A 26,259-nucleotide genomic window follows, 5' to 3' on the forward strand; every position below is an offset into this window, starting at 1 on the left:
CGTTCATATGTTGATTGAGCGCGTTGAGATCGAGTATGCATGACCTGTCACAAATCCTCTTTAGTTCCTCACTTTTATTGTAGATCCATGGATGTGTACTATAAGTGAGGGCCCTGGTGTTTTTAGCAGTGCTGTGGGAACTTGAGCATAATTCTGTTGTTTGTGACGCAGGACGGGTTTGTTCACTCCAGACATGGCCTTTGAGGCGATCGTGAAGAAGCAGGTTGTGAAGATAAAGGAGCCGTGTATTAAATGCATTGACCTGGTGGTTCAGGAGCTGATCAACACAGTCCGTCAGTGCTCCAATAAGGTAAACAAGTCACGGCTGCTACTGAATATAACACAGCTGTCCTGACCAATCAGCATCAAGGACCGGAGCTACCCTGACCTATGACTGATATAGAAGGAGCTCTGGTATATACAGCAGCCACAAAGAGGATGTGTTCACTTGTGTTGCTGTTTAAATGCCATCCAATGGGTCAAGTGTGTGTATCTCAAATGCTGCAGGCTCTTTTCTCAGAAATAACCTCACTTTTCTTCATCATTCTTCATTGTTCGTATTGCTCAGTGAGGAACCACCAGTGAAGTTCAACACATTCAAGTAATAAACTGCATCTTTATTTACTCATCCCCATGTCACTAACATTGACTTCCATAGAACACAAACATGGATATTGTGAAGCAACTTTTGACTGGAAGAAATCCACTCGTCTACAAGAAGGGACAGGAGTGAAAGGAGAAACTAATGAGGGCAGTCTTGCTGAAGTAAACTAGTCCACTTCTGCCCTCCCGAAATTTCCCAAATCTGTTGTTATTTACATGGCGACCACACCTGAGAAGATCCCTGTGAGCGGGACTGGGCTCGACTGAACACAGAATGGAGACGCACTTTTCAAGGAAGACTCTCAGACCCAAATCCTTTATAAAACTAAGTTACGTGTTACGTAGCCAGTGTTACGTAGCCAGTTGGTTTGAACGGACTGCCGCCAACCGGTTGTGGAGAATTCAACATGCGGATGCCCTGGAGCCCCAGACGGGCTTGTGCTGCGTCATACTCTTTGTGAAAGAATCTGAAAGCTTAAATGGAAAGACTGCCTTGCCCTTGAAGGCCGATGTCAGAATTTGCCTGTGCCTCTGCACAATCTGAATATGAACATATGCCTCCTTCAGGCATCTTTCTGATCTGTCGTCAGAGCATCTAGCGTCAGTATTCAGACACACCATTTCATAATAGTGAAATTCAACCGTCTCACATCCAAAATTGCGTGCGACTTTGTGTCTTTCTTAGATACAAGAAAATCAAACCACAATGGGGAAGAACTCTGTTAAACCAAGTGGATGATGTTGCAACTGAATACCATGCTTTATTATCCAAATGATCCATTTGGGAACAACTGGCAGCATTATCTTCGACAGTATGATTTAAAGTTGCTACATGTTTGCAACAGCAGAGATCCCTGCATAAACCAGCTGGTTTATTCTGGTATAGTGCTAGTCTAGCTGGTGGACCAGCATAGTTATGTTGTTTTAAAGAAAAACAGAGCTGGTGTAGCTGGTCCACAGGCTCTCCCACTTCCCATGCAGTGACCAGCTTATAAAACATACAGTGAGGAAAATAAGTATTTGAACACCCTGCTATTTTGCAAGTTCTCCCACTTAGAAATCATGGAGGGGTCTGAAATTGTCATCGTAGGTGCATGTCCACTGTGAGAGACATCATCTAAAAAAAAATCCAGAAATCACAATGTATGATTTTTTAACTATTTATTTGTATGATACAGCTGCAAATAAGTATTTGAACACCTGATAAAATTTCTGCAGCACAGGAAGAAGGGGAGGATGAGCTCACTCTACAGAACCCAACAGTAGGGGATCCCTTGACTTTAAACTGTGACTCAAGAGTGTGGAATAGGGGACAGTGTGTGAACTGAACAGTCTGACTGGTGGGAGGACAACATATTGTGCTTGGGACTGTGTTTAGAGCAGGGGTCTCTAACCCTGCTCCTGAAGATCTGCTGACTCCTTTTCCAAACCTGCTTCAGAAGACAGCTGCTGTTGTTTTCAAGTCACCTGAACACCTTGGTTAACTGGTTCAGGTGTGACTGTCATGTTGATCTTCAACTGTAATAAAACAAAGGCACAAATGTCATTCTCGTCAACCCAATGCTAGCACAACAAGGGCAATCCAGATCAATCATGTCGCTTACAATTAGTTACAACATCAGTTTCTACTATAAAGCGTCTCTCCAGTGTGTTCATGTTCTTTCTCTCATCTGACCTCGACCGACTGAACAGAAGAAATGAACCACACAAGTTCTAGAAGTATATTGTTCTTCGTATATTGGGGTCTTGACATTATCATCACAGTAGTCCATATAATTATCGTGCACTATATTTCACGTCATACAGTAATCTTGTGCAGAGCCAGATCTCCACTGAGTAACAACTTAACGGAGGTGTGTTTGACAAGCAAAGCCATCACACTGGTTTGGTAACACTGTTGCAGTGTAGTTTAGTACTATGACATGCAGCCACTAATCCTAAAACTATTGGTCAGATTTTTAATATTGTATTTTTTATTTTCTGCATATTCAGCTGGATTCTTTCCCAACCCTGCGAGAGGAAACAGAGCGGATTGTCACAACTCATATCCGTGACAGAGAGAGCAAAGCCAAAGAGCAGGTACGATATGCCTGGATATCTGTGAACGCAGGGCATATAATGAGATTACGGCTCTGTAATGAGATTACTACTCTGTACTGTTTGTGCAAACACTGTATGTGCATCTGTATGTCTCTGCAGGTTTTGCTGCTTATTGACGTTCAGCTCGCATACATTAACACCAACCACGAGGATTTCATTGGCTTTGCGAAGTATGTACAACACCAGGAAATGTTTGTCTGAGCACATGCTTAGACACGTTCTGATTGCAAAAACATACATATTAGATATTAAATGTTTCATCTTTATGTCATATTCACCATTGCTTTCTCTCCCTCTCTATCAGTGCTCAGCAGCGAAGTAACCAAGCAAACAAGAAGAGTTCTGCTGGAAACCAGGTCAGTGTGTCCAAAATGTGCATTTGTGAAGGCCATATACAAAGTTCTGTCATGAAACTCTAGATGGTGCAGGCTGACAGGTCCTTAACTCATTCTGCTTGCAATCACATCATTCTCTATAGGGCACAGCTGATTGGCTCCTACTATATCTTAACTTTCAAATATGTGGTCGGCATTTGCTGTAGTAGTTTGCAGTGTGCTTTCAGAAACCCTTCACCTTCCCCAGCTCCACCTGTATAGATATGCTACTGGTAATGCTATGGGTAAATAATGTATGCTATATTGTACAGCAGCAGCATGTCTTACTTGCTAATAACAGCAGCAGCAGCAGTAATAACAGCAGCAGTAGCAGCAGTAATAACAGCAGCAGTAATAGCAGCAGTAGCAGCAATAACAGCAGCAATAACAGCAGCAGCAGCAATAACAGCAGTAATAACAGCAGCAGCAGTAATAACAGCAGCAGCAGCAGCAATAACAGCAGTAATAACAGCAGCAGCAGTAATAACAGCAGCAGCAATAACAGCAGTAGCAGTAATAGCAGTAGCAGCAATAACAGCAGTAGCAGCAGCAGCAGCAATAACAGCAGCAGCAGCAGCAATAACAGCAGTAATAACAGCAGCAGCAGTAATAACAGCAGCAGCAATAACAGCAGTAGCAGTAATAGCAGTAGCAGCAATAACAGCAGTAGCAGCAGCAGCAGCAATAACAGCAGCAGCAGCAGTAGCAGCAGCAGTAATAACAGCAGTAGCAGCAGCAATAACAGCAGCAGCAGCAGCAATAACAGCAGTAATAACAGCAGCAGCAGTAATAACAGCAGCAGCAATAACAGCAGTAGCAGTAATAGCAGTAGCAGCAATAACAGCAGTAGCAGCAGCAGCAGCAATAACAGCAGCAGCAGCAGTAGCAGCAGCAGTAATAACAGCAGTAGCAGCAGCAATAACAGCAGCAGCAGCAGCAATAACAGCAGCAGCAGCAATAACAGCAGTAATAACAGCAGCAGCAGCAATAACAGCAGCAGCAGTAATAACAGCAGCAGCAGCAATAACAGCAGCAGCAGTAATAACAGCAGCAGCAGCAGTAATAACAGCAGTAGTAGCAGCAATAATAACAGCAGCAGCAGCAGCAATAACAGCAGCAGCAGTAATAACAGCAGCAGTAGCAGCAATAACAGCAGTAGCAGTAATAACAGCAGCAGCAGTAATAACAGCAGCAGTAGCAGCAATAACAGCAGTAGCAGTAATAACAGTAGCAGTAGCAGCAATAACAGCAGTAGCAGCAGCAGCAATAACAGCAGCAGCAGTAATAACAGCAGTAGCAACAGCAGCAATAACAGCAGCAGCAGTAATAACAGCAGCAGTAGCAGCAATAACAGCAGTAGCAGCAGCAATAACAGCAGCAGTAGCAGCAATAACAGCAGTAGCAGCAGCAGCAGCAATAACAGCAGCAGCAGCAGTAATAATAGCAACAGCAATAACAGCAGCAGCAGCAATAACAGCAGCAGCAGCAGCAGTAATAACAGCAGCAGCAGTAGCAGCAGCAATAACAGCAGCAGTAATAGCAGCAGCAGCAGCAGTAGTAATAACAGCAGCAGCAGTAATAACAGCAGCAGCAGCAGCAGTAATAACAGCAGCAGCAGCAGCAGTAATAACAGCAGCAGCAGTAATAACAGCAGCAGCAGCAGCAATAACAGCAGCAGCAGTAATAACAGCAGCAGCAATAACAGCAGCGGTAATAACAGCAGCAGCAGCAGTAATAACAGCAGCAGTAGCAGCAGTAATAACAACAGCAGCAGCAGCAATAACAGCAGTAGCAGCAGCAGCAATAACAGCAGCAGCAGCAGCAGTAATAGCAGTAGCAGCAGTAATAACAACAGCAGCAGCAGCAGCAATAACAGCAGTAGCAGCAGCAGCAATAACAGCAGCAGCAGTAATAGCAGCAGCAGCAGTAATAACAGCAGCAGCAGCAGCAGCAGCAGCAGTAATAACAGCAGCAGCAGCAATAACAGCAGTAGCAGCAGCAGCAATAACAGCAGCAGCAGTAATAGCAGCAGCAGCAGCAGTAATAACAACAGCAGCAGCAGCAGTAGTAATAACAGCAACAATAACAGCAGCAGCAATACCAGCAGCAGCAGTAATAACAGCAGCAGCAGTAATAACAGCAGCAGTAGCAGCAATAACAGCAGTAGCAGCAGCAGCAATAACAGCAGCAGCAGTAATAACAGCAGCAGCAATAACAGCAGCAGCAGCAGTAATAACAGTAACAGCAGTAATAACAGCAGCAGCAGCAATAACAGCAGCAATACTCAACAGCGATAACAGCAACAACAACAACAGCAGCAATAACAGCAGCAGCAGCAGCAGCAGCAATATCAGCAGCAGCAGCAGAAGTAATAACAGCAACAATAACAGCAGCAGCAGCAGCAGTAATAACAGCAACAATAACAGCAACAATAACAGCAGCAGCAATACCAGCAGCAGCAGTAATAACAGCAGCAGCAGTAATAACAGTAACAGCAGTAATAACAGCAGCAGCAGCAATAACAGCAGCAGCAGCAATATCAGCAGCAGCAGCAGCAGCAGTAACAGCAGCAGCAGCAGTAACAGCAGCAGCAGCAATATCAGCAGCAGCAGCAGCAGCAGTAACAGCAGCAGCAGCAGTAACAGCAGCAGCAGCAATATCAGCAGCAGCAGCAGCAGCAGCAGCAGCAGCAATAACAGCAGCAGCAGCAATAACAGCAACAACAGCAGCAATAACAGCAGCAGCAGCAGCAGCAGCAATAATAACAGCAGCAGCAGCAATAACAGCAGCAGCAGCAGCAGCAATAACAGCAGCAGCAGCAGCAGTGTAGCAGCTCTATTCCGCCAAGACCATACCTATCACCATTGTCATATATCCATTACCTTGCCAAACACTCAGAGAGTTGTCATGGCAGAACTATGTTTATGACACTCCATATATTAATGCTGTTTAGTTTTTTGCTGCTGTTTGATGTGGCTTTGACTTTCTTTCTGCTTCTATTACCTTCATTTATCCACTGCAGGATAAATGTACTTCGGTTTTGATTATGTTATGGACATTTTAATTTTTGTGTGTTTCTGTTCTGAAAAACACGTGTCATGTTTTCTTCACCTCCCTCCTGTGTGAACGACGGCTCCTGCATGACGAGCTGTTGTCTTTTCCCTCAGGAGCTCCAGGTAAGAGCGCCTGTGTTATTTCTGCTCTGTCTCATAGACTGTGACTGTGATGAGAGATAGAAACTCCTCTGGGGTTGTTGATGCATCATTACAACAGCATTCACAAAGTTTTATCTCACTCAATCCTGTATGTTTCCTCATTTAATTTAGCGTGACGTCACCTTTGTGTGTTATTTTTCTCATTGCCATTCCCATGGCTCTCTCTCACACACAGTGCTGTGCTCTGTGTGTTAGTAATGTTGTACTGCCTCTTACAGCGTAGACCTGACGTCACACACACAGCGTAGACCTGACGTTACACACATTAGTATTATTAGTATTATTATTATCATTAGGATTATTTTTCAAGAATTCAGGAGCCTGTTGTCAATTATTAACAATAATTATACAGTGAATTAAGAATGGGCTTTTCTTATTTTTCCCATTCACACCAGAATGGATTAATCAGTAATAAAATATATATTTGCATTTCTACTTTCAGAGAAATGGAACATCTGAAGCATCAAATATGATTTAAAATCAAAAGATGCATTTCACAGAATATTTTATGCAATGAGGTGGTGTAAATGTAACAGTTAAAGAAACAGTCACAGTGCAGGCTGTATAAAACACTTATTATTCACATGTAGAACGATAGGGCTGTCACACAGATAACAGTGTTTGCCTTTAGTTAATAAATTAGAACTCCCTCAGTTTCCTAATGAACCAGAAATCCTCAAAATAACATTAAAAGGAAAATGATGTATAACATGCACTGAAAAAAAATGGTGTATGATTTACTTTTAAACAATTTGCACTCAGAAATTGCTAGTAAATTTCTCTAATAATTAGAAAGAAACAGCATGTTCTGGTTCTCTCTAGCTCATTATCTGAGGTTAGCGTGATCCCCAGCGGTTTCCAGCTTCTGCGCAGCGAGTTGCCTCGTCATGAGCAGATTTAACGTGAACTCTTCAGTGTTGTCCTCTGGTGGAGATCACCACTATTCACTTACACTGACCCGTTCATGTGCTGAGACTCCGATGAGTCTGACTCGGTCAGGAACATTCAGGAGTTTCCTGTCATGTTAGTGGAGATTAGAGTCTGTGTTTGATGGCCTGACAGGTTTCAGCATCAGCTGTACCAGTTCTCCGCAGCTCATGTGTAAAACACAAGCAGGCGTTCCTCTTTTTCCCTTCAGTGTCGTGTGGTAAAGTTGCAGTGATGAGAGGTAAGCAAGGGAACTGGACGATCTCCACGTGTGGGTCAAGGTGTGTCTGTGTGTGTCTCTCTCTCCAGGCCTCGTCTCCTCCAGCTTCTGGCATCATTGTAAGCATCAGGTTCTTGTGTGTAATAATATCTGGAGGTGACGAACGGCACAGTTGTAGAGCAGTTCAGCACTGCATGCGTCAGAGAGAACATCTGCTGTCGGCTCTCTCACACTCGATTCACAGAGTCCTCAAAAGCCTTGCATTTGTTCACACTGCAGCTTTATTCTGAAATGCTTTCCACATCTACACTCCATACCCTATAAGAATAGCAAAAACTGAAAGATTGCATTCAGACCCTTTGCTGTGACACTAATCTCTGAGAAGGTTCTACACTCTGATTAGAGCAAATTTGTGGCATGATTTGGAAAGATGCACAACTAGGATACGCTCTAGGAACATTTTGCTAACGTTCCCATTAAGTTATGAAAACGTTATTTCTGAATGTTCAAAACATCCAATGTTTTAAATGTTTTAAAAATGGGTTTTATTGGTTATATGAGCATTAAAGGAACATTCCATCATATCATTCTTCACACATTATGGGAATGTTACTTTTGAATGTTCTATTTAACATTTACACAATGTTAGACGATCATCCAACTGAAACGTATCAGAAAAAAAACGCTCCATGAACGATGTATAAGTAATGTTTTTGTTCTAATGATTTGAGAATGTTATTAAAGACCAGAAAACTTTGAACAAACGTTCTTTTAAAGTTACTGGAAGAATGTTTGTTCATAACTTTGAGAGAACGTTCCCTGTTGGCTGGATAAGAGCTAAACATGCACATCAGAGAAAGCATCAAGGTCAGAGGTCAGAGGAACAGCTGAAGGTCTCAGAGACTGTGACTGTCGAGGCACAGATCAGGGGGAAACACTTCATCTGCTTTACAGGTTCACAAGAGCCTCCTAATGAGATCTGAGGGGGTTTCTCAGGTAAACATGGCCAAACACAGATGTTCTTACTGAAACCTGATCCAGAACCAGCCGAGACACACTGTCTTAATCAAACATCTGTGGAGAGATCTCACGGTCATCCAGCTGGACAGAGCCTGGAGGAAGGGAAGAAAACCAGCAGATGCTCAAAGCTTGTGGTGTCAAACCCAAGACGACTGAGGCTGGACTCGCTGCCAATGGTGCTTCAGCCAGGGGTCTGAATACTTATGCAATGAAATATGTCGTTTCTTTAATAGATTTGGTCATTATGTGTAGCTGAGTGTAGATGGATGTGAATGTGAAGGGCTCTGAACACTTCCTGAACGCACCGTACTGTAATGTGTGGAGTTGAACACCGAGCACTGCACTCGCTCATGTTCACTGACGTCTCCTGTGTCTCAGAGACAAGAGTTCAACACTTCAGACGCATGCTTGAGACCTCATTATAATCACTTTACTCAGACTCTGCTGAAAATAACTACCATTAATAAATGAATTACAGTAATGAAAGTGATATATATCGGTCAGCTGTAATCCTGGATTGGCCGAAACTGTGTTCCAGTTGATTCCTCCATAGAGTAACAGCTTTGGCTCTTTACTCGTATCACTGCACATCTGCCAGAGCTGGTCAATATTGTGTTTGAAACATGCTTGTTTGAATATGAATGCTTTCTGTAGTAACACAGCTACACCAGTAGGTGGAGACAAGTGACCGTGTGTCTTTAAATCCTCCGTTCAGCAGGAATGAGACACAAGACTGTCGACCTCTGTTCTCTCATATAGTGCACTAGTCTCTATTTCTACAATACCAGCAGCTTGTGCAGGTTTTCATTTCTTGTCACAGACAAGTATTTTACACTCGTCTTCTTTAACACACCCCTCACCTTGTTGATTTCTCCCATTCATCACAGACTTTACTCATCCACACCGTGCATTGATCAGTGTCGTATGTGTGTTGGTCAGTGTTGTGTTTCTGCATTTAGCCGAGTTTGCGATGTGACGCGTCTTGTTTCCTCCCTCAGGTCATTCGCAAGGGCTGGTTGACCATCAATAACATCAGCATCATGAAGGGCGGAGCGAAGGAGTACTGGTTTGTGCTGACCGCCGAGAGCCTGTCCTGGTTCAAAGACGACGAGGTGAGCGCTTTCGTCCTGATGAGGGACATTCAACCATATCGTCTCATGCATCACGAGCTGATGTGAAAAAGCAAACCTGCACAAACTCTATATAGAAACAGTCAGATCTTCTCCATTCATGTGTGCTCATTAAAGCTGTTTATCCTTTCCACCAATCAGAACTGCTAAAATAATCACTGGACTGGTTTGTAGCAGTAAATGAAGAGATGTCTTATCGATCACAAGTTCAGCATGGCGTACCACAAGGCTCAGTACTAGGTACTGACAGTACTTGACTGGTTTCCCCCTGTCAGCCATTAGCCAGACAAACATATAGCCCCGCCCCCAAACTCACGCCATTGGTCAAGTCAGTGTTGAGACAGTTACACATTTGCGGACAGTTCAACCAACAAGGTCATTTGAACTGTTTAATATCTTAAACACTCCAACATTTCACAAATAATTCTGTTTTTAAATAAAAAATATTCTCCTTCCAACTTTCTTTTTATTCCCATTTACCTGCATTTACTGCTGTTGCAGCAGTTGTTTGAGTTTTTAAAGAGCGCGTGATGACGCCATGAATGAGTTTGCATTGCCGTATCAAACACTGCTTCTGATCCCACAGGAGAAGGAGAAGAAGTACATGCTGCCCTTGGACAATCTGAAGGTCAGAGACGTGGAGAAGAGCTTCATGTCCAGCAAGCACATGTTTGCCATCTTCAACACAGAGCAGCGGTAAACGGACTGATTTCTCTCTTTCCTTTTTTTTTGATTTAATAGAAATTTTAGCATGGTGAGAGCTGTTTGACATGAGCTAATTTCATGTCATCAGTTCTCAAAGACCACATCAGATTTTCATCAGCCTGAGACAAACATTTTGGACTTAAGACTGTGTAAGCAGTGAGGATTCAACAAAACTCTGAAGGACCATTCACACCAAAGACGATGACTATAACTATAAAGATTCATTTTTTAAGTTTAATAATCATTCCAATTCAATGAGAATAGCAAAGTATAAACAGCAACAATAACGACACAATTTACAAGGAACGAAATCATTGGAATCACTTTGACGATTATTTTGGCGTTTCCATTCAAATTTGCGAATTGACCTTATGTGCAAAATTGGAATATCGCATAAAATGTTTGCGATTAAAGCACTGTTTCCATCCAGTGAGTCGACGAGAATAAAATTGGCACTTCCTGATAAACAGTCGCTAAATATCACTAAGAAAAGTAGGAGAAGCCACTGTATATAATAATTTTCCTATGTAATAAATGACTTGACTTGAAACGCAATAAATGCAGTCATGTCATCTTGCGTTGTAGGCAGATGCTGCTGCTTAGTCTGCTGGTTGGTAAAAATGTATCTGACTCAATTGAGCACATTCGTTTTTTATGTGCATTTTTAGAATTTATGTGCAGCTGTGATTTTCCATCCAGTGTTTTTTATGCAATATTCCCGAAATGCACATAAAAAATATCCGGATGGAAATATAGCTAATGATAAAAAATATTGACAGCGAATCAAAATCCATCCTGCTTTAAAGAACTTGTGCATTTAAAGCGGCAGACAACAAAACTGTTATAATAAACAGAACGATATTGTGAGTTTGTGTGGACACTAATGTCATTATAGTTATCATTCTTGATGTGAACAGACCTTTACTGTAGAATGAACTTCACTCATTCCTTTTTTTGATTTGTTTTTCTTGGGGGCCTTTTTCTGCAATTCATTTTAGACTCAAGAAATTTGGAAGTTAGTCTTTTTTTTTCTTCTTTAATCTTACTTTATGGTTATTATTATGATGATGACACATACACAAAAGCCTGACTGGGTTTATCTTCATACCACAGACCCAGTGAGAGCTGTCATGCTTCAGGCATCTGACTTGAGTTTTTCAATTTTGTCGTAGAGAGGTCCTACAATGCTTTGTTATCTGTGCTGATTTCTGATGTTTCTTCTTTTGGGATGGCTTTTCACCCTTTGGTGAATGTTGTAGGAGCCCGGTGGAGGCTTTCATTTGAATGACGGCTTGTTTTCCCTCAGGAACGTCTTTAAAGACAGTCGTTTCTTGGAGCTGGCCTGCGACACCCTGGAGGAGGTGGACAGCTGGAGAGCGTCGCTCCTGCGGGCCGGAGTCTATCCGGAGAGGGCCGTGGTACGTAACGGCTCATGTCTGAGACATCACTACACACTTAATATCACATACTGAGATAAGCCTCAAAATCGTAACCTTCCTCGTCACTTATCTTAACCGTTGGTCACTGTGTGTCCCTTGACTCTTCCTGCCAGGTGGAGAGCGATAGTTCTGGTCCGTCAGAGAACTTCTCCATGGATCCTCAGCTGGAGAGGAAGGTGGAGACCATCCGCAACCTGGTGGACTCCTACATGGCCATCGTCAACAAGTGCATCCGGGACCTCATGCCCAAGAGCATCATGCATCTCATGATCAATAATGTAAGCGGGATGCACCATGAGAGATTTGATTTCTGATTGTTTTGGAACTTATTATTCGAATGTTTAGTATTTGAACCGTCACTGTTTACAAGATCAAATACAAGACACTATGTCTGAGAGAGGAAAGACAACTGGGAATGTTGCCTCTGCTACTCAAGAGCGTTACTGTATTTACACAATCATGTATATGCTCCAACTGAAACATTGTAAACATTGTGAACTCACTATTCGCTTTTATTTCACTGAAGTCTTGGAAAGTGCGTTCGATACACTCGCATGTCTGTGCCTCTGCGTGGAATAAGAGCATGGCCTCATAACCCCTTAGTGTACTGTATTTGCATGATAATTTGACCTAATGAACATCATGTTCCTCTTTCTCAGGTGAAAGACTTCATCAACGCAGACCTTCTGGCCCAGCTGTACTCGGCCGGAGACCAGAACTCCCTGATGGATGAGTCTCAGGAGCAGGTCCAGCGGAGGGAAGAGGTGCTGCGCACACACCATGCCCTGAAAGAGGCGCTGGCTATCATCGGGGATATCTCCACCTCCACCATCTCCACTCCACTGCCTCCTCCTGTGGACAGCTCCTGGCTGCAGGCCGGGCAGGGCGGCTCTCGGAGGTAACTCTCGCTCCCAGTCTGATATACTTCAGTCATGGATGGCAGTTTAATGTTCAAGTGTCAAAAAGGTTGCCCTGGGGTCTTCTTTGCCTGTGCCTCAACCAAGTACCCTGCTAAAAAATCCAGCACTTCTGGTCCCCAGCATAAGGTATGATTTGCATTCTGATAGATCAGCTCAGGATTGCTTGAGAGCAGCATGACTATGCTGGTCCGCCAGCTAGACCAGCACTATACCAGCATAAACCAGCCTGGACCAACATATAATTCATGCTGGTTTATGCTGGATTGTTCAGCAGGGAAGTAGGGAAGTTGTGATCCAGTGGGTCAACTGGAGGTGCAGAACATGGTCCGATGATGATGTTTTGTAAGTAAGCCGTGGTGGGTGGTGGACTTGAGGTATTAGGCCTGGTTCACACCGGACGCCGAAGCGACGCGTAAGCGGCGCGGAACGGAGGCCGCTTCCTTTCGGCGCCCATGTTAACCTATGGTGTCGTTCACACCAGACGCGGAGCGCCGCGGCCGGCCCGCGCCGTGAAGCGCCAGTTTCGGCGTCTGGTCTATTTTTTGCGCGAGCCGCGAGTGATCCGCGTCAATTCCGGCAGGAAGTCACACCAAGAAACACGAGACAATCCGGTCAATTGTCAAAATATAAGCAATTTTCAAAAATTAAAATACCGCGAGTGACAAATGCGATCATATTTGTGTATCTAAACAGACTAGAAAGATGAAAACAAACAAAGAAAAAACACAACAAAATAGATTTAATAAATTTGAAGAGAGGATGTATATTTCAACGGTATATCTACACTACTACTGTCTACTATATTCTCTCTCTGGCTGCGTGTGTGTCTCGACAATGGATTAATAAAAGAAGTGTACAAACTTCTTGGTTACAGAAACATGGTGTATTTATTTTATGAGGTTATTTACTTACCCATGATGTAAAAAATAGCTCTGAATAAACAACAACTGAGCAGAAGCGCTTGTCGACCGCCGCAGAGAATACGCGTCTGGTGTGAACAGGCAGGCGCCGGACCGCGCGTGATTTTCCGTTCCGCGCCGCTTCCGCGTCGCTTCGGCGTCCGGTGTGAACCAGGCGTTATCCACCGTTACCCAATGCAGACTGAACCATAGGACACTAGAAACTGCAGTTTGGTCCAGGCTGATTATGAATTGGGCCTTTCCTAGGTGCTCAATGAATGCAAATGACTGCAAGTCCCAATTCATAATCAGCTGCAGGGTGGTTCTGGTGTCAGAACCCTCCGGATGGACCAGCTGTCCTTGGACTCCCATTAGCTACATATATAATCCTTGAAAACCTCAATGGGACAAGTGAGGATATAGTGCTGGTGGTCTGTTTTAAGACCAGCAAACTGCTTACACATGTGTGTTGCATGACTCCAGCTGCTCTTGTGAGGCTCTTCAGCTGTGGCTCCACTGCCTTTCATGGAAGTGGATGTGGTAGATGCCAAGATGCCAAACATTGGTATGCTGACTTCAGATCATTCCCTCTACAACTTCTCCACAACTCATAAAACAGGAAAGACAATTTAGCTATTTTCCCCCCAAACACTTTATCTAGTGATTACTTGGATGCCATAGTACATTAGGACAGCCACAACACACCAGCTATCAGTGGAAGGGACCTTTCTGACAGCAATTTGACAGTCTCTCCTGACTAACATTACATACAACAGAGAGGTAATCTCAAGATCTCAAGTTTCTGTTCTTGACCATCCCATCCCAAACTCACAGACAGAGCTCAGTGGAGACACAGCTGAAGTTAAAGCCGCTGCTATAAAGACATCAGTGTGTCTGTCCCACAAGAGTGGGAGTCTCCCAGTGTCCTGCTAGAGCAAGGGTGTCCAGTCCTGCTCCTGGAGAGACACCATCAGGTATACACACGCCGGGCTGCAGGTTTGTAGTGATACTGAAGGCCTTGATGGGCTGGTGCAGATGTTTAATTGGGGCTGGAGCTACACTCGGCTGAAGGTGGCCCTCCAGGAGAAAGGCTGGATATCCCTGTACTACAGCATGTACTGGCCGGTCATCAATCATAACAACGCGGCATTCTGGAAGACCTGGAAGTGTGGTTGAGCCCAGCTGTGCACTACAGAGACTCAGAAAGCCCTCCTCTCCATGTGAACTTGAGGAGTGAAGTACAGCTCCTGTGAGGCTCAGATCAGAGAGCTCGGACAGAAACTGATGACTGTGTTGAAGGCAGCGGACAGGCATGGTTAGATGATTTGGAGTTAACAATTTTATCGAGGGACCATGGAACGAAGCCAGTTTCTTCTGTGAAAGAAAAGATAGTGGAAAACAATTCCCTTGGGAGTTTTGGGAGTAATTGCAAGAGTGTAACCGGTAGTACTGTGGGGTTGAGTATAGGTTTGAAAATGAAGGAGGAGTTCCAGCAATAGCCACATGTGTTCTGCTCCTTCTTAGCTGTGAGCATCTCTTGTTCTGTAGGTCTCCTCCGCCCAGTCCCACGGCTCCGCGTAGGATGTCTGCAGGCCAGAGACCGGCCGGTAGGGGCGCCCCTCTGCCTCCGTCCCGTCCAGGGCCTTTGGGGCCCTTGAATAACAGCGCTGACAGCCCACAAGTTCCCAGTCGGCCCAACAGGGCCCCGCCTAGCATTCCCAGGTGAGACCTGACCCCCCCGCCGTACCGTCTGTCCGAATGCAGAATAAGCCCTTAAATGTCCGCTTTTCTCAAACACCTCGTACCTCCTTCCTTAACACATTCTTTTCTGTTTCTAATCTTATTTAAACCTTCCTCACAAGTACACAAACACATGCTAACACATTGCAAGTGTGCAGTACATTCACACACACTTAACTCTTTCCCTGCCAGTCATAATTGAATATCTGAGCATCCAATATCAAAAGAAAGAACAGAGCCTCTGTTTTTAAACAAAAAAGTTGTATTCTAGCTTCATGCATTCTTCTTTTATTAATAGATAAAAACTTGTCAACAATTGAACAACCTTGAACTATGTTGCTCCATCATGACGCTTTACACTAATGCCCACTATACACTATATACTTGCGTTATGAGTTGTGTTGTGACAAATTTCGATCCGTAACAACGCATGAATCAAGCTTGCGTATCTATGTTTACACCAGCGTTCACATACTTGTCCCTAGACCCTATTTTCATACCCTTGTTAGACGCTACAATCGTTCACTACACTACAGTTTTTACGAGAGATTCGCTAAATCTACGTGCAGTTTCCATGCTAGTGCATCTGTGACTGTATCTATTAACATATATATTACTGTTTGAATCCGTGCATAAACTCTTAAAGTGACAGCGCCTAATATTCCTGCTGCTGTCTGTCACGTTAATAAAAGAACAAAAGACAAAAAAAATCACTCGCTGCTCTTGACTAAATAAGTTTTATAACTTTAATTGTAATAATTAATTTGTATTATTGTTTTTGTTTACAATGAAAACTATCCAGTGTTATTTTACATTTGATTACTTTAATTTCTGTAGTATTCCTTACCTGAATGCTAACCTACTGTTAGACCCACCTGAAAAACTTAAAGCCGTGTTTATTTCATATCTCTCTTTATTCTATTGCATTATTTGTGCTATTGTTTGAAATTTGTTTATCTGTTCTTATTTTATTACTGATTCTTTACTTTTAAAAATCTTTCAAATTAAATTTTGCATTGAAGAAAAGTAAATTTGTGTCTGTATATGCTGTCAATTATAGTTCTTAAACGAACATCGGAATCGACAGGTCACACTTACAAAAAAAAAAAGGATATCGGAATTGGCCAAGAAAATTGCGATCGCTGTATCTCTGCTATTTCCGTGCCCTTGTTAGACGCTACGATCGTTCACTACACTATAGTTTTTAGGAAAGAGTCGCTAAATCTATGTGCTCTTTCCATGCTAGTGCAGCTAGCACTATTAACAGATTGTCTGATGGTCTTTTCTACTTCACAGTACTACAGATACTAACTCTGTCTTCTTTGTCTCTTACTCCTCCATCCATTCCAACAACCCTTCCTCAACGCTTCTGCTGTCCCGAACACCTTCTTCCTCTTCCTCTTCCCCTTCCTCTTCTCACTCTTCCTCTTCTCCCTCTTCCTTCTCCTCTTCCTCTTCTTCTTCCTCTTCTCCCTCTTCCTCTTCCCCTTTCTCCTCCTCTTTCTTCTTCCTCTTCTATTTCCTCTTCTCCCTCTTCCTCTGCCTCCTCCTCTTACTTCTTCCTCCTCTTCTTCCTCTGCCTCCTCTTCCTCTTTTCTCTCTTCCTCTTCTTCCTCTTCTCCCTCTTCCTCCTCCTCTTCTTCTTCTTCTATTTCCTCTTCTCCCTCTTCCTCCTCCTCTTCCTCTTGCTCCTCTTCCCCTTCCTCTTCTCTCTCTTCCTCCTCCTCTTCCTCTTGCTCCTCTTCCCCTTCCTCTTCTCCCTCTTCCTCCTCCTCTTCCTCTTCTCCCTCTTCCTCTTCCTCCTATTCCTCTCCCTCTCCCTCTTCGTCTTCCTCTTCTCCCTCTTCCTCTTCCTCCTCTTCCTCTCCCTCTCCCTCTTCTCCCTCTTCCTCCTCCTCTTCCTCTTCTCCCTCTTCCTCTTCCTCCTCCTCTTCCTCTTCTCCCTATTCCTCCTCCTCTTCTTCCTCTTCCTCCTCTTCCCCTTCCTCCTCTTCCTCTCCCTCTTCCTCTTCTCCCTCTTCATCTTCCTCCTCCTCTTCTTCATCTTCCCCTTCCTCTTCTCCCTCTTCCTCCTCCTCTTCCTCTTACTCCTCTTCCCCTTCCTCCTCCTCTTCCTCTTGCTCCTCTTCCCCTTCTCCCTCTTTCTCTTCCTCTTCTTCCTCTTCGTCCTCCTCGTCTCCCTCTTCCTCCTCCCCTTCTTCCTCTTCCTCTTCCTCCTCCTCTTCCTCCTCTCCCTCTAACCCAGTCGTCGTCCCCCGCCCTCCCCCACCCGACAGGTTCCCCCGTAAGAGAGGCCCCGGGGCCCCGCTGTCTTTGCTCCTGGAGCGAGTGTGATACTCCAGGCCCATTCTCATGTGACCAGTACACCGGCGTCTGTCCTGTACCAAAGCTCCTGCATGTGCTCTCCATCTAGTGTCCTTCACACTGGCGTGACCGTGGTGGTGTCTGTGATAGCAGTGCTCGTTGTGTGTTGTGTGTCAGTGCCTGTGATTCAGTCTGAGTCTCTACCCTACACTAGTCTTCTTCATCCAGGCCCTTCTTCCCTGGTGAAATCATTCCCATTCCCGACAGCACTGGCCAGCCATGCATGTGTGTTTATTTCAGTGTGTGTGTGTGTGTGTGTGTGCGTGCGTGTGTGTGTGTGTGTGTGTGTGTGGGTGTCCACATACTTGTGTCATAAAGTGTGTGAGTGATATATCTTAGTATAAGCCGGGAAGTGTGTGTGTGCCTGAATTAAAAGATATGTGTACAATAATTTAAGATTATGTGATATTTGTGTTCTGATAGTAGATATTTAAATTATTGTTGTTTTTTATGTTAATGTTGTTTGTCGTTAAAAGGGTTTGATTCACTTTACGGTGTTTTCACACTTGGCAGGTTTGGTTCGATTAAAACTAACTCTGGTGCGATTTCTCTGTTCGTGGAGTTCGGTGTTAAAAGCGACGCCAAGCGAACCGGGACTAAACGCAGCGCTTTCTTTTATCCGGACCAAAAGCAGCAGGAGAACCGAACTACGAGTGTGAACACACCCTTTTGTTGTTACAGTAAACACGCTCACATCTTTAGATCTGCAAACACTTTTATGAGCAGTATCAGATTCATCTTCTTGAATAGCGCCACCTGCTTGCAGTACTAGTTCATGACAGATCATGTAAATGTGCGACCAAAGTCCCTGAGCGATGCAGCTGTGTGTGTTTCAGATCTCTAAAGCACAACACAGTTCACCACAACTTTACTCTGCAATAAACACAGCCGTAGTTCTGAGTCATTGTGTTAGTGAGATTGATTTGCTACTTTACTCATGTTCAGTAATTTCAACGCAAAACTCTTCGTTTGAGAATATTACAGCACTAGTTAAGGAATGTAAGACAAGCGGGCAGGAACTCATGGAAACAGCTGATGTGTGATTTCTAAGTAATAACATGAATATATGGATATATTATCTGTAGGTGTGTGAATCAGAGGCTGAACTGTGTACTTGTTTCAACTGGATGTAATGGTGTGTGATGCAGTATTTCAGTTATTAGAGTCTGTGACATTTAAACTAGTCCTCCTCATGTAAACACACGGGACAGAGACTGAACACAAGCAGGGTTCTTCATTATACTGAGTCACATGCTAAACAAGCGTAGCTCGTTGAGTTCTGGACAGGGATGATGTTCGTCTCTCCGGCTGAGCTGGGTTTTATATGTTTCCGGCACAGAATAAAACATTTAAAAAAATAATTGTGATCATTTTTATCTCACAATTGCAAAATTACATCTTTCAATTCTGACTTTTTCTCGCAATTCTGACTTTTTCTCTTGCAATTCTGACTTTATAACACGCAAATTACATTTTCTATAAGATAGATATATACTTGCAATTGTGAGTTATAAAGTCCAATTCTAAGGAAAAAAGACTTGGCTTTATATCATGCCATTCTTACTTTATATCACGCAATTCTGAGATAAAAAGTCCAAATTGTGAGATAAAAGGTTGCGATGACCTTGTATTATTGTGTGGCGTAAACAAGCTTGCACAGCTTCAGTCTCCGTCAGCGAGAACAGAGAACAGCAGATCTGCGGCCGCTTGCATAAACCACTAAGACTAGTCTTACAAGTGAGACATCAACGTTTTTTCTTCAAGACTGTGGATGGCTTTTTAAATCAGTTTCATAAAAACGTAGATTAGGCTGCTTTGATACCGAAAGGTAAGCCTAACTGCTAGTGGGTCACACTAGACCTTAAAGGGGTCGTCGGATGCCCATTTTCCACAGGTTGGTGTGATTCTTTAGGGTGTTCATGTAAAGTCTGTAACTTACTTTGGTTAAACTCCTCAATGGTTGTAAAACAGCACAGCTTGACCTCCTCAAACACAGCTCTGTCCACAGCGACCCGTTTCGGTGCATGTCTCTTTAAATGATAATGAGCAACTGCTCACCCCACCCCTCTCTTCCATGGAGCGCGTCGATTGGCTGAGGGCAGAAATATGCTAATACGGGACAGTCCGTCAGCGGTCGTGGGCGGAGCTTGAGCATTATGACATCATAGTGCTCAGAAAATCCAAACGGCTTGATTATTGAGAGTGTTTAGACTTTCATTGTTTAGATTTTCTTCATTGTATGGTGGTTGTGTCCACACACTGCAAACACACATTTATATGCAAACACCATATAGAAGTGAATTCTGCATCCGATGAGCCCTTAAAGAGACAGTCTGTGTTTGTGCCAGCGGCCCCTGAGTTCACTATAGCGTTATTATAACACTTTCATACGCTGGGACTGAGATGAACGCCTCAGCGTCTTACTCTTCAACTCGCTCTGTATGTTTCATTATGGCTTGATGTACTGTACCTCTATATGAAATAATATGTATTAAGGAACATTCAATAAAAAGAGAACCTGCGGTGTCTAATGACTGTCCGTTTGACCTTTCTTTCTTTTGGACTTATCATATCAGACGCCGGTCGGCTGTGTGCCTTTCATGATCACTGTCTCTGAATGAAAGTGTGTATACTGAGAGAAGACGACGAGAGTGAGTGTGTGAGCTTGGCTGATGTTATATGGACGAGGAGAGAATGAGATGTTTAGCACATAAGTGTTATGAATATATTAGGAATCTGCTGCTCAATCATGAGATCATTATGAGATCAATGATAGAAATCTACTGGAAACAGGCGGTAAATCACCATTATATTTACTGTTACTTTAGGAGATGGTTTAGGCTACATAATATTTATCCATAAATGTAAATGAGCATCTAAATAAACTAGTTATAGCCTACACATATTAAAATAGAAATAGGTCACTACTGAAATAGATTAATGGAAAATAAAGGCTTTGAAACATTAACAAACAGACATTAAACTGTCAATGAGTAAAGCAGAAGTAAAAGGGTTAATAATAAAAAAAAATGGGACAGAAATGTCTGAAGGAGTGGGACAGTGGAGCGAAAGGTATTCAAATCAGCAGAGATTGGGGGAACTGTGATTAAGAAATGGCTTAAAACAATCAAGAATATTTCATGAATTATTTATTTTCTTAAAAGAAACAAGACTGATCATTATTATTATTCGTTAAATAGACAAATGACAAGCGCGCGTCACACTCCTCTCCAGTGGGTGGCGGGAACGCCAACCGCCATTACACACCAGAAGAAGAAGAAGGAGGTAAACAGGAAGCGTGAAAGAGCATCTAAAATGGGCGGGCCAGTTCTTGTGGGCTCGAAATAATATTTATACAGATTACCTTATGTTCTGAGGTCTGACTATGAGTTCAAGTTTGCGAGTGTCCTTATGAAGCTGTAGGTTATTTCCCACACTAGTAGTCACGGCGCGATCACGTGACACATGTTGCTTTAGGATGTGATTAATGGATCATCTCTCTTTAAAGTTTAAACTCTTGATAGAGGAAGAAACGCGTTTGTGTTTCAGGTGACCATCCTTGCAGATAATACATTCAAATGATTGTGCTTTTAAAGAGTATTAAAGTCTCTGTGTAACGCCTCCTGCCTGACGCGCGCGCGCGCGCCCGTGTGTGTGTGTGTGTGTGTGTGTGTGTGTGTGAAGCGGTGAAAGTGTAAAGTTCATCGGTCTCTCACACGTCACTGACCCACACCCCGCTGGAGTCGCGAGTGTGTGCCTAGATGAGGTTAGACCCACGGAAGACGCGATAATGTGTGTTTGTGGCGCCGCTGGATGATGAAGATCGAGCTACTGCTGCTCTGCTCACTCTCTTACTGGTGAGGGACTCTCACTCTCTCTATTCTGTGTGTGTTACACTGTGTGTGTGTGATAATAAGCCATCAGAAACACCATAGTCAAACCATGGGCTGTTCTAGACCTTTACCATGGTATTATTTTAAATACCTCGGAGCTCAATGTAAATGTCATGGCAGATGAATATGTCAGATCAGTAGAGGTTTAAATGTTCATTTGTGTGATTGTGACTCATGATGAACTTTAGATTGACTGACAGAAAGAGACCTGAGGTCAGAGGTCAGCCTGTGACTCACAGATCACTGCTGGAGTCAAAGCTGCCTCAAAACATCAGCGTACTTACAGATGTTAAAGTTTACTCTAAATCAAATAAATATACACAAAATACTTGGACTTTAAAATTGCTATAACATGTCTAACCAAGTTGTGTTCCAAGTTTGAAGTTCGACCCCATTTCTGTGTGCAGGATTGCTGTTCCACACGGCCGATGTTCAGAGCAGACACTGAGCGCTCCGCATCATGACACACACACCGATGAACAGGTCTGAAACATGCCAGAGATCCATGTCTGAGGTCATGTGTGTGTGTATGATATGTGTTCGTGTCTGAGGTCGTGTGTGACGTGTTTATGATACGTGTTCATGTCTGAGGTCGTGTGTGTGTGTTTATGATACGTGTTTGTGTCTGAGGTCGTGTGTGTGTGTTTATGATACGTGTTCATGTCTGAGGTCGTGTGTGTGTGTTTATGATACGTGTTCGTGTCTGAGGTTGTGTGTGTGTGTTTATGATACGTGTTTGTGTCTGAGGTCGAGTGTGAAGTGTCTGTGTGTTCCTGTTGAGAGCTGGTGGATTCTCCTCGTCATGTTCACTTGTATCTGTTCATTCAGCATTGGCTTTTATCCGCAGTGCCTTACAGATGTCTCGTGTGTGTGTGTGTGTGTGTTGTTGGCAGCTGGTGATTGACAGTAATGAAGTCGAGTCACTGGAGTCCTCCTCTTCCTCACGGGTCCCGGACCCCGTCAGTGTGTCTGGATCCTCCGAGTGCTTCTCCTGCCGGTCAGTGACGCTCAGGCCTTTACTCGCTAGGCTTCAGAAGCCCAGAGCATCTACAGTCTCTGGATTGAGTTTGAACTGAGGTAGTGTGATGTTTCCCTCAGGGATTGTGCGGCCTCAGACCCCTGCTCTGCTGAGAGCCTGTCCGCAGACGCGTCTCCAGCTGCGTGTGATGCTGCAGAACACCTGCCGTTCGACTCCACGCTGCCCAGGTACTGAGACAGAGGGACAGCACCTCACAGCTCACTGAGATCAGCACATCTGACACATGTGGACCTCTCCTCAGTCTGAGGCGCCTGCTTGTAAAGTTGTCTTATTTGTTCCTCGTCTGTGTCTGTCTGTCATGGAAGTTTTCCAGCGGTTCAAGATAACGCCAGTGTCCGTGAGACGAGAAAACCCACCAAAGACCAAACTGGGAAGCGGAGCAACGCCTCCCTCATCCTGAAAGAACAGGTGATGCTTCCTTAAGCCACAGACACACTCATGCAGATGCTCTGCCGAGTGGACTTTCAGTGTTACATCTCCTAATACAGCATCACACTCTGTGCCGTCCTTATAAAACATGTAATCCAACGTCCCAAACTGTACAAATATGCAGTCAAGACTACTTTAGTGTAGTATAGTGCAGTGTACTGTAGTGTAGTGTACTGTAGTATAAGTATAGTGTGCCATAGTGCAGTGTACTGTAGTGTAGTGTACTGTAGTATAAGTATAGTGTGCCATAGTGCAGTGTACTGTAGTGTAGTGTACTGTAGTATAAGTATAGTGTGCCATAGTGTAGTGTACTGTAGTATAGTATAATGTGCCATAGTGTACTGTAGTATAGTGTACTGTAGTATAGTATAATGTGCCATAGTGTACTGTAGTATAGTGTACTGTAGTATAGTGTACTGTAGTATAGTATAGTTTGCCGTAGTGTAGTGCATTATAGGATATTGTACTGTAATGTAGTATAGTGCACTTTTCTCTACTCCTCATCATCTGGATCTGATGTAGTGTAGTGTATTTCTCTCTACTGCTCATCATCTGGATCTGATTTCAGGGCTCCTCAGACTCAGACCCGTCGCTGCCCAGCCGAGACCAGGAGATCCCCACCTTCGACGAGTGGACCAAGATCATGATGGAGACGGAGAAGAGTGAGTAGTATTGGGACGGAGAAGAGTGAGTAGTGTTGAGACGGAGAAGAGTGAGTAATGTTGAGACGGAGATGAGTGAGTAGTGTTGAGATGAAGAAGAGTGAGTAGTGTTGAGACAGAGAAGAGTGAGTAGTGTTGAGACTGAGAAGAGTTAGTAGTGTTGAGATGGAGAAGAGTGAGTAATGTTGAGACGGAGAAGAGTGAGTAGTGCTGAGATGGAGAAGAGTGAGTAGTGTTGAGATGGAGAAGAGTGAGTACTGTTGAGACGGAGAAGAGTGAGTAGTGTTGAGAAGAGTGAGTAGTGTTGAGATGGAGAAGAGTGAGTAGTGTTGAGAAGAGTGAGTAGTGTTGAGACGGAGAAGAGTGAGTAGTGCTGAGATGGAGAAGAGTGAGTAGTGTTGAGAAGAGTGAGTAGTGTTGAGATGGAGAAGAGTGAGTAGTGTTGAGAAGAGTGAGTACTGTTGAGATGGAGAAGAGTGAGTACTGTTGAGACGGAGAAGAGTGAGTAGTGTTGAGATGGAGAAGAGTGAGTAGTGTTGAGATGGAGAAGAGTGAGACGGAGAAGAGTGAGTAGTGTTGAGACGGAGAAGAGTGAGACGGAGAAGAGTGAGTAGTGTTGAGACGGAGATGAGTGAGTAGTGTTGAGATGAAGAAGAGTGAGTAGTGTTGAGACGGAGAAGAGTGAGTAGTGTTGAGACTGAGAAGAGTGAGTAGTGTTGAGATGGAGAAGAGTGAGTAATGTTGAGACGGAGAAGAGTGAGTAGTGCTGAGATGGAGAAGAGTGAGTAGTGTTGAGATGGAGAAGAGTGAGTAGTGTTGAGAAGAGTGAGTAGTGTTGAGATGGAGAAGAGTGAGTACTGTTGAGACGGAGAAGAGTGAGTAGTGTTGAGAAGAGTGAGTAGTGTTGAGATGGAGAAGAGTGAGTAGTGTTGAGAAGAGTGAGTAGTGTTGAGACGGAGAAGAGTGAGTAGTGCTGAGATGGAGAAGAGTGAGTAGTGTTGAGAAGAGTGAGTAGTGTTGAGATGGAGAAGAGTGAGTAGTGTTGAGATGGAGAAGAGTGAGTAGTGTTGAGACGGAGAAGAGTGAGTAGTGTTGAGATGGAGAAGAGTGAGTAGTGTTGAGATGGAGAAGAGTGAGACGGAGAAGAGTGAGTAGTGTTGAGATGGAGAAGAGTGAGTAGTGTTGAGATGGAGAAGAGTGAGTAGTGTTGAGACGGAGAAGAGTGAGTAGTGTTGAGACGGAGAAGAGTGAGTAGTGTTGAGAAGAGTGAGTAGTGTTGAGAAGAGTGAGTAGTGTTGAGAAGAGTGAGTAGTGTTGAGAAGAGTGAGTAGTGTTGAGAAGAGTGAGTAGTGTTGAGACGGAGAAGAGTGAGTAGTGTTGAGACGGAGAAGAGTGAGTAGTGTTGAGACGGAGAAGAGTGAGTAGTGTTGAGACGGAGAAGAGTGAGTAGTGTTGCGTGTGTGTGTGTGTGTGTGTGTTGGTGCAGGTCAGGTGACATGACTCCTCGCGCTGGTTAGGGTAGAAGAGTGAGTAGTGTTGAGTATTGTGTGTGTGTTCATCAGGTCAGGTGACTCCTCACGCTCCCGATGGGAAGAAGCTCCAGCAGACCGTCACCAACTATGCCTCAGTGGAATGTGGAGCCAAGATCCTGTCCTCCAACCCCGAGGCCAAGGTGCAGCTCCTCACACACTCACACACACACACACACACACACACAATAACAATAACAGCAGCAGCAGCAGTAATAACAGCAGCAGCAGTAGCAGCAGCAATAACAGCAGCAGTAATAGCAGCAGCAGCAGCAGCAGTAGTAATAACAGCAGCAGCAGTAATAGCAGCAGCAGTAATAACAGCAGCAGCAGCAGCAGTAATAACAGCAGCAGCAGTAATAACAGCAGCAGCAGCAGCAATAACAGCAGCAGCAGTAATAACAGCAGCAGCAATAACAGCAGCGGTAATAACAGCAGCAGCAGCGGCAGTAATAACAGCAGCAGCAGCAGCAGCAGCAATAACAGCAGTAGCAGCAGCAGCAATAACAGCAGCAGCAGCAGCAGTAATAGCAGTAGCAGCAGTAATAACAACAGCAGCAGCAGCAGCAATAACAGCAGTAGCAGCAGCAGCAATAACAGCAGCAGCAGTAATAGCAGCAGCAGCAGTAATAACAGCAGCAGCAGCAATAACAGCAGTAGCAGCAGCAGCAATAACAGCAGCAGCAGTAATAGCAGCAGCAGCAGCAGTAATAACAACAGCAGCAGCAGCAGCAGCAGCAGTAATAACAGCAACAATAACAGCAGCAGTAATAACAGCAGCAGCAGTAATAACAGCAGCAGTAGCAGCAATAACAGCAGTAGCAGCAGCAGCAATAACAGCAGCAGCAGTAATAACAGCAGCAGCAATAACAGCAGCAGCAGCAGCAGCAGCAGTAATAACAGTAACAGCAGTAATAACAGCAGCAGCAGCAATAACAGCAGAAATACTCAACAGCGATAACAGCAACAACAACAACAGCAGCAATAACAGCAGCAGCAGCAGCAGCAGCAGCAATATCAGCAGCAGCAGCAGAAGTAATAACAGCAACAA

At 44.0% G+C, this 26,259-nt stretch overlaps 2 protein-coding genes across 3 annotated transcripts in view; both read left to right on the forward strand.

The window, feature by feature from the left end:
* The window catches only part of dnm3b (dynamin 3b), a 45,573-nt gene extending 25,381 nt beyond the window's left edge, over positions 1 to 20,192 (forward strand). The window contains exons 11-22 of one of the 2 annotated variants that reach the window (XM_084120641.1): positions 172 to 310; positions 2,596 to 2,682; positions 2,803 to 2,873; positions 3,008 to 3,059; positions 6,245 to 6,253; positions 9,458 to 9,571; positions 10,176 to 10,285; positions 11,601 to 11,712; positions 11,847 to 12,011; positions 12,393 to 12,631; positions 15,101 to 15,274; positions 17,538 to 20,192. In XM_084120641.1, the coding sequence (XP_083976767.1) occupies positions 172 to 310; positions 2,596 to 2,682; positions 2,803 to 2,873; positions 3,008 to 3,059; positions 6,245 to 6,253; positions 9,458 to 9,571; positions 10,176 to 10,285; positions 11,601 to 11,712; positions 11,847 to 12,011; positions 12,393 to 12,631; positions 15,101 to 15,274; positions 17,538 to 17,580 (1,315 nt within the window). In that variant the 3' untranslated portion in view covers positions 17,581 to 20,192. The remainder of the gene's footprint in view (positions 1 to 171; positions 311 to 2,595; positions 2,683 to 2,802; positions 2,874 to 3,007; positions 3,060 to 6,244; positions 6,254 to 9,457; positions 9,572 to 10,175; positions 10,286 to 11,600; positions 11,713 to 11,846; positions 12,012 to 12,392; positions 12,632 to 15,100; positions 15,275 to 17,537) is intronic. The other variant, XM_084120642.1, reaches the window with a different exon arrangement.
* A 1,158-nt stretch (positions 20,193 to 21,350) lies between these two features.
* Positions 21,351 to 26,259, forward strand: part of LOC311086973 (SUN domain-containing ossification factor) — a 52,769-nt gene continuing 47,860 nt past the window's right edge. Inside the window, exons 1-7 of the mRNA XM_084120222.1 lie at positions 21,351 to 21,513; positions 21,957 to 22,032; positions 22,443 to 22,546; positions 22,648 to 22,755; positions 22,894 to 22,996; positions 23,586 to 23,679; positions 25,242 to 25,351. Coding sequence (XP_083976348.1) covers positions 21,470 to 21,513; positions 21,957 to 22,032; positions 22,443 to 22,546; positions 22,648 to 22,755; positions 22,894 to 22,996; positions 23,586 to 23,679; positions 25,242 to 25,351 — 639 coding nt within the window. The 5' untranslated portion in view covers positions 21,351 to 21,469. The remainder of the gene's footprint in view (positions 21,514 to 21,956; positions 22,033 to 22,442; positions 22,547 to 22,647; positions 22,756 to 22,893; positions 22,997 to 23,585; positions 23,680 to 25,241; positions 25,352 to 26,259) is intronic.

Source organism: Abramis brama, assembly GCF_963993115.1.
Source record: "Abramis brama genome assembly, chromosome: 7".
NCBI lineage: Eukaryota > Metazoa > Chordata > Actinopteri > Cypriniformes > Leuciscidae > Abramis > Abramis brama.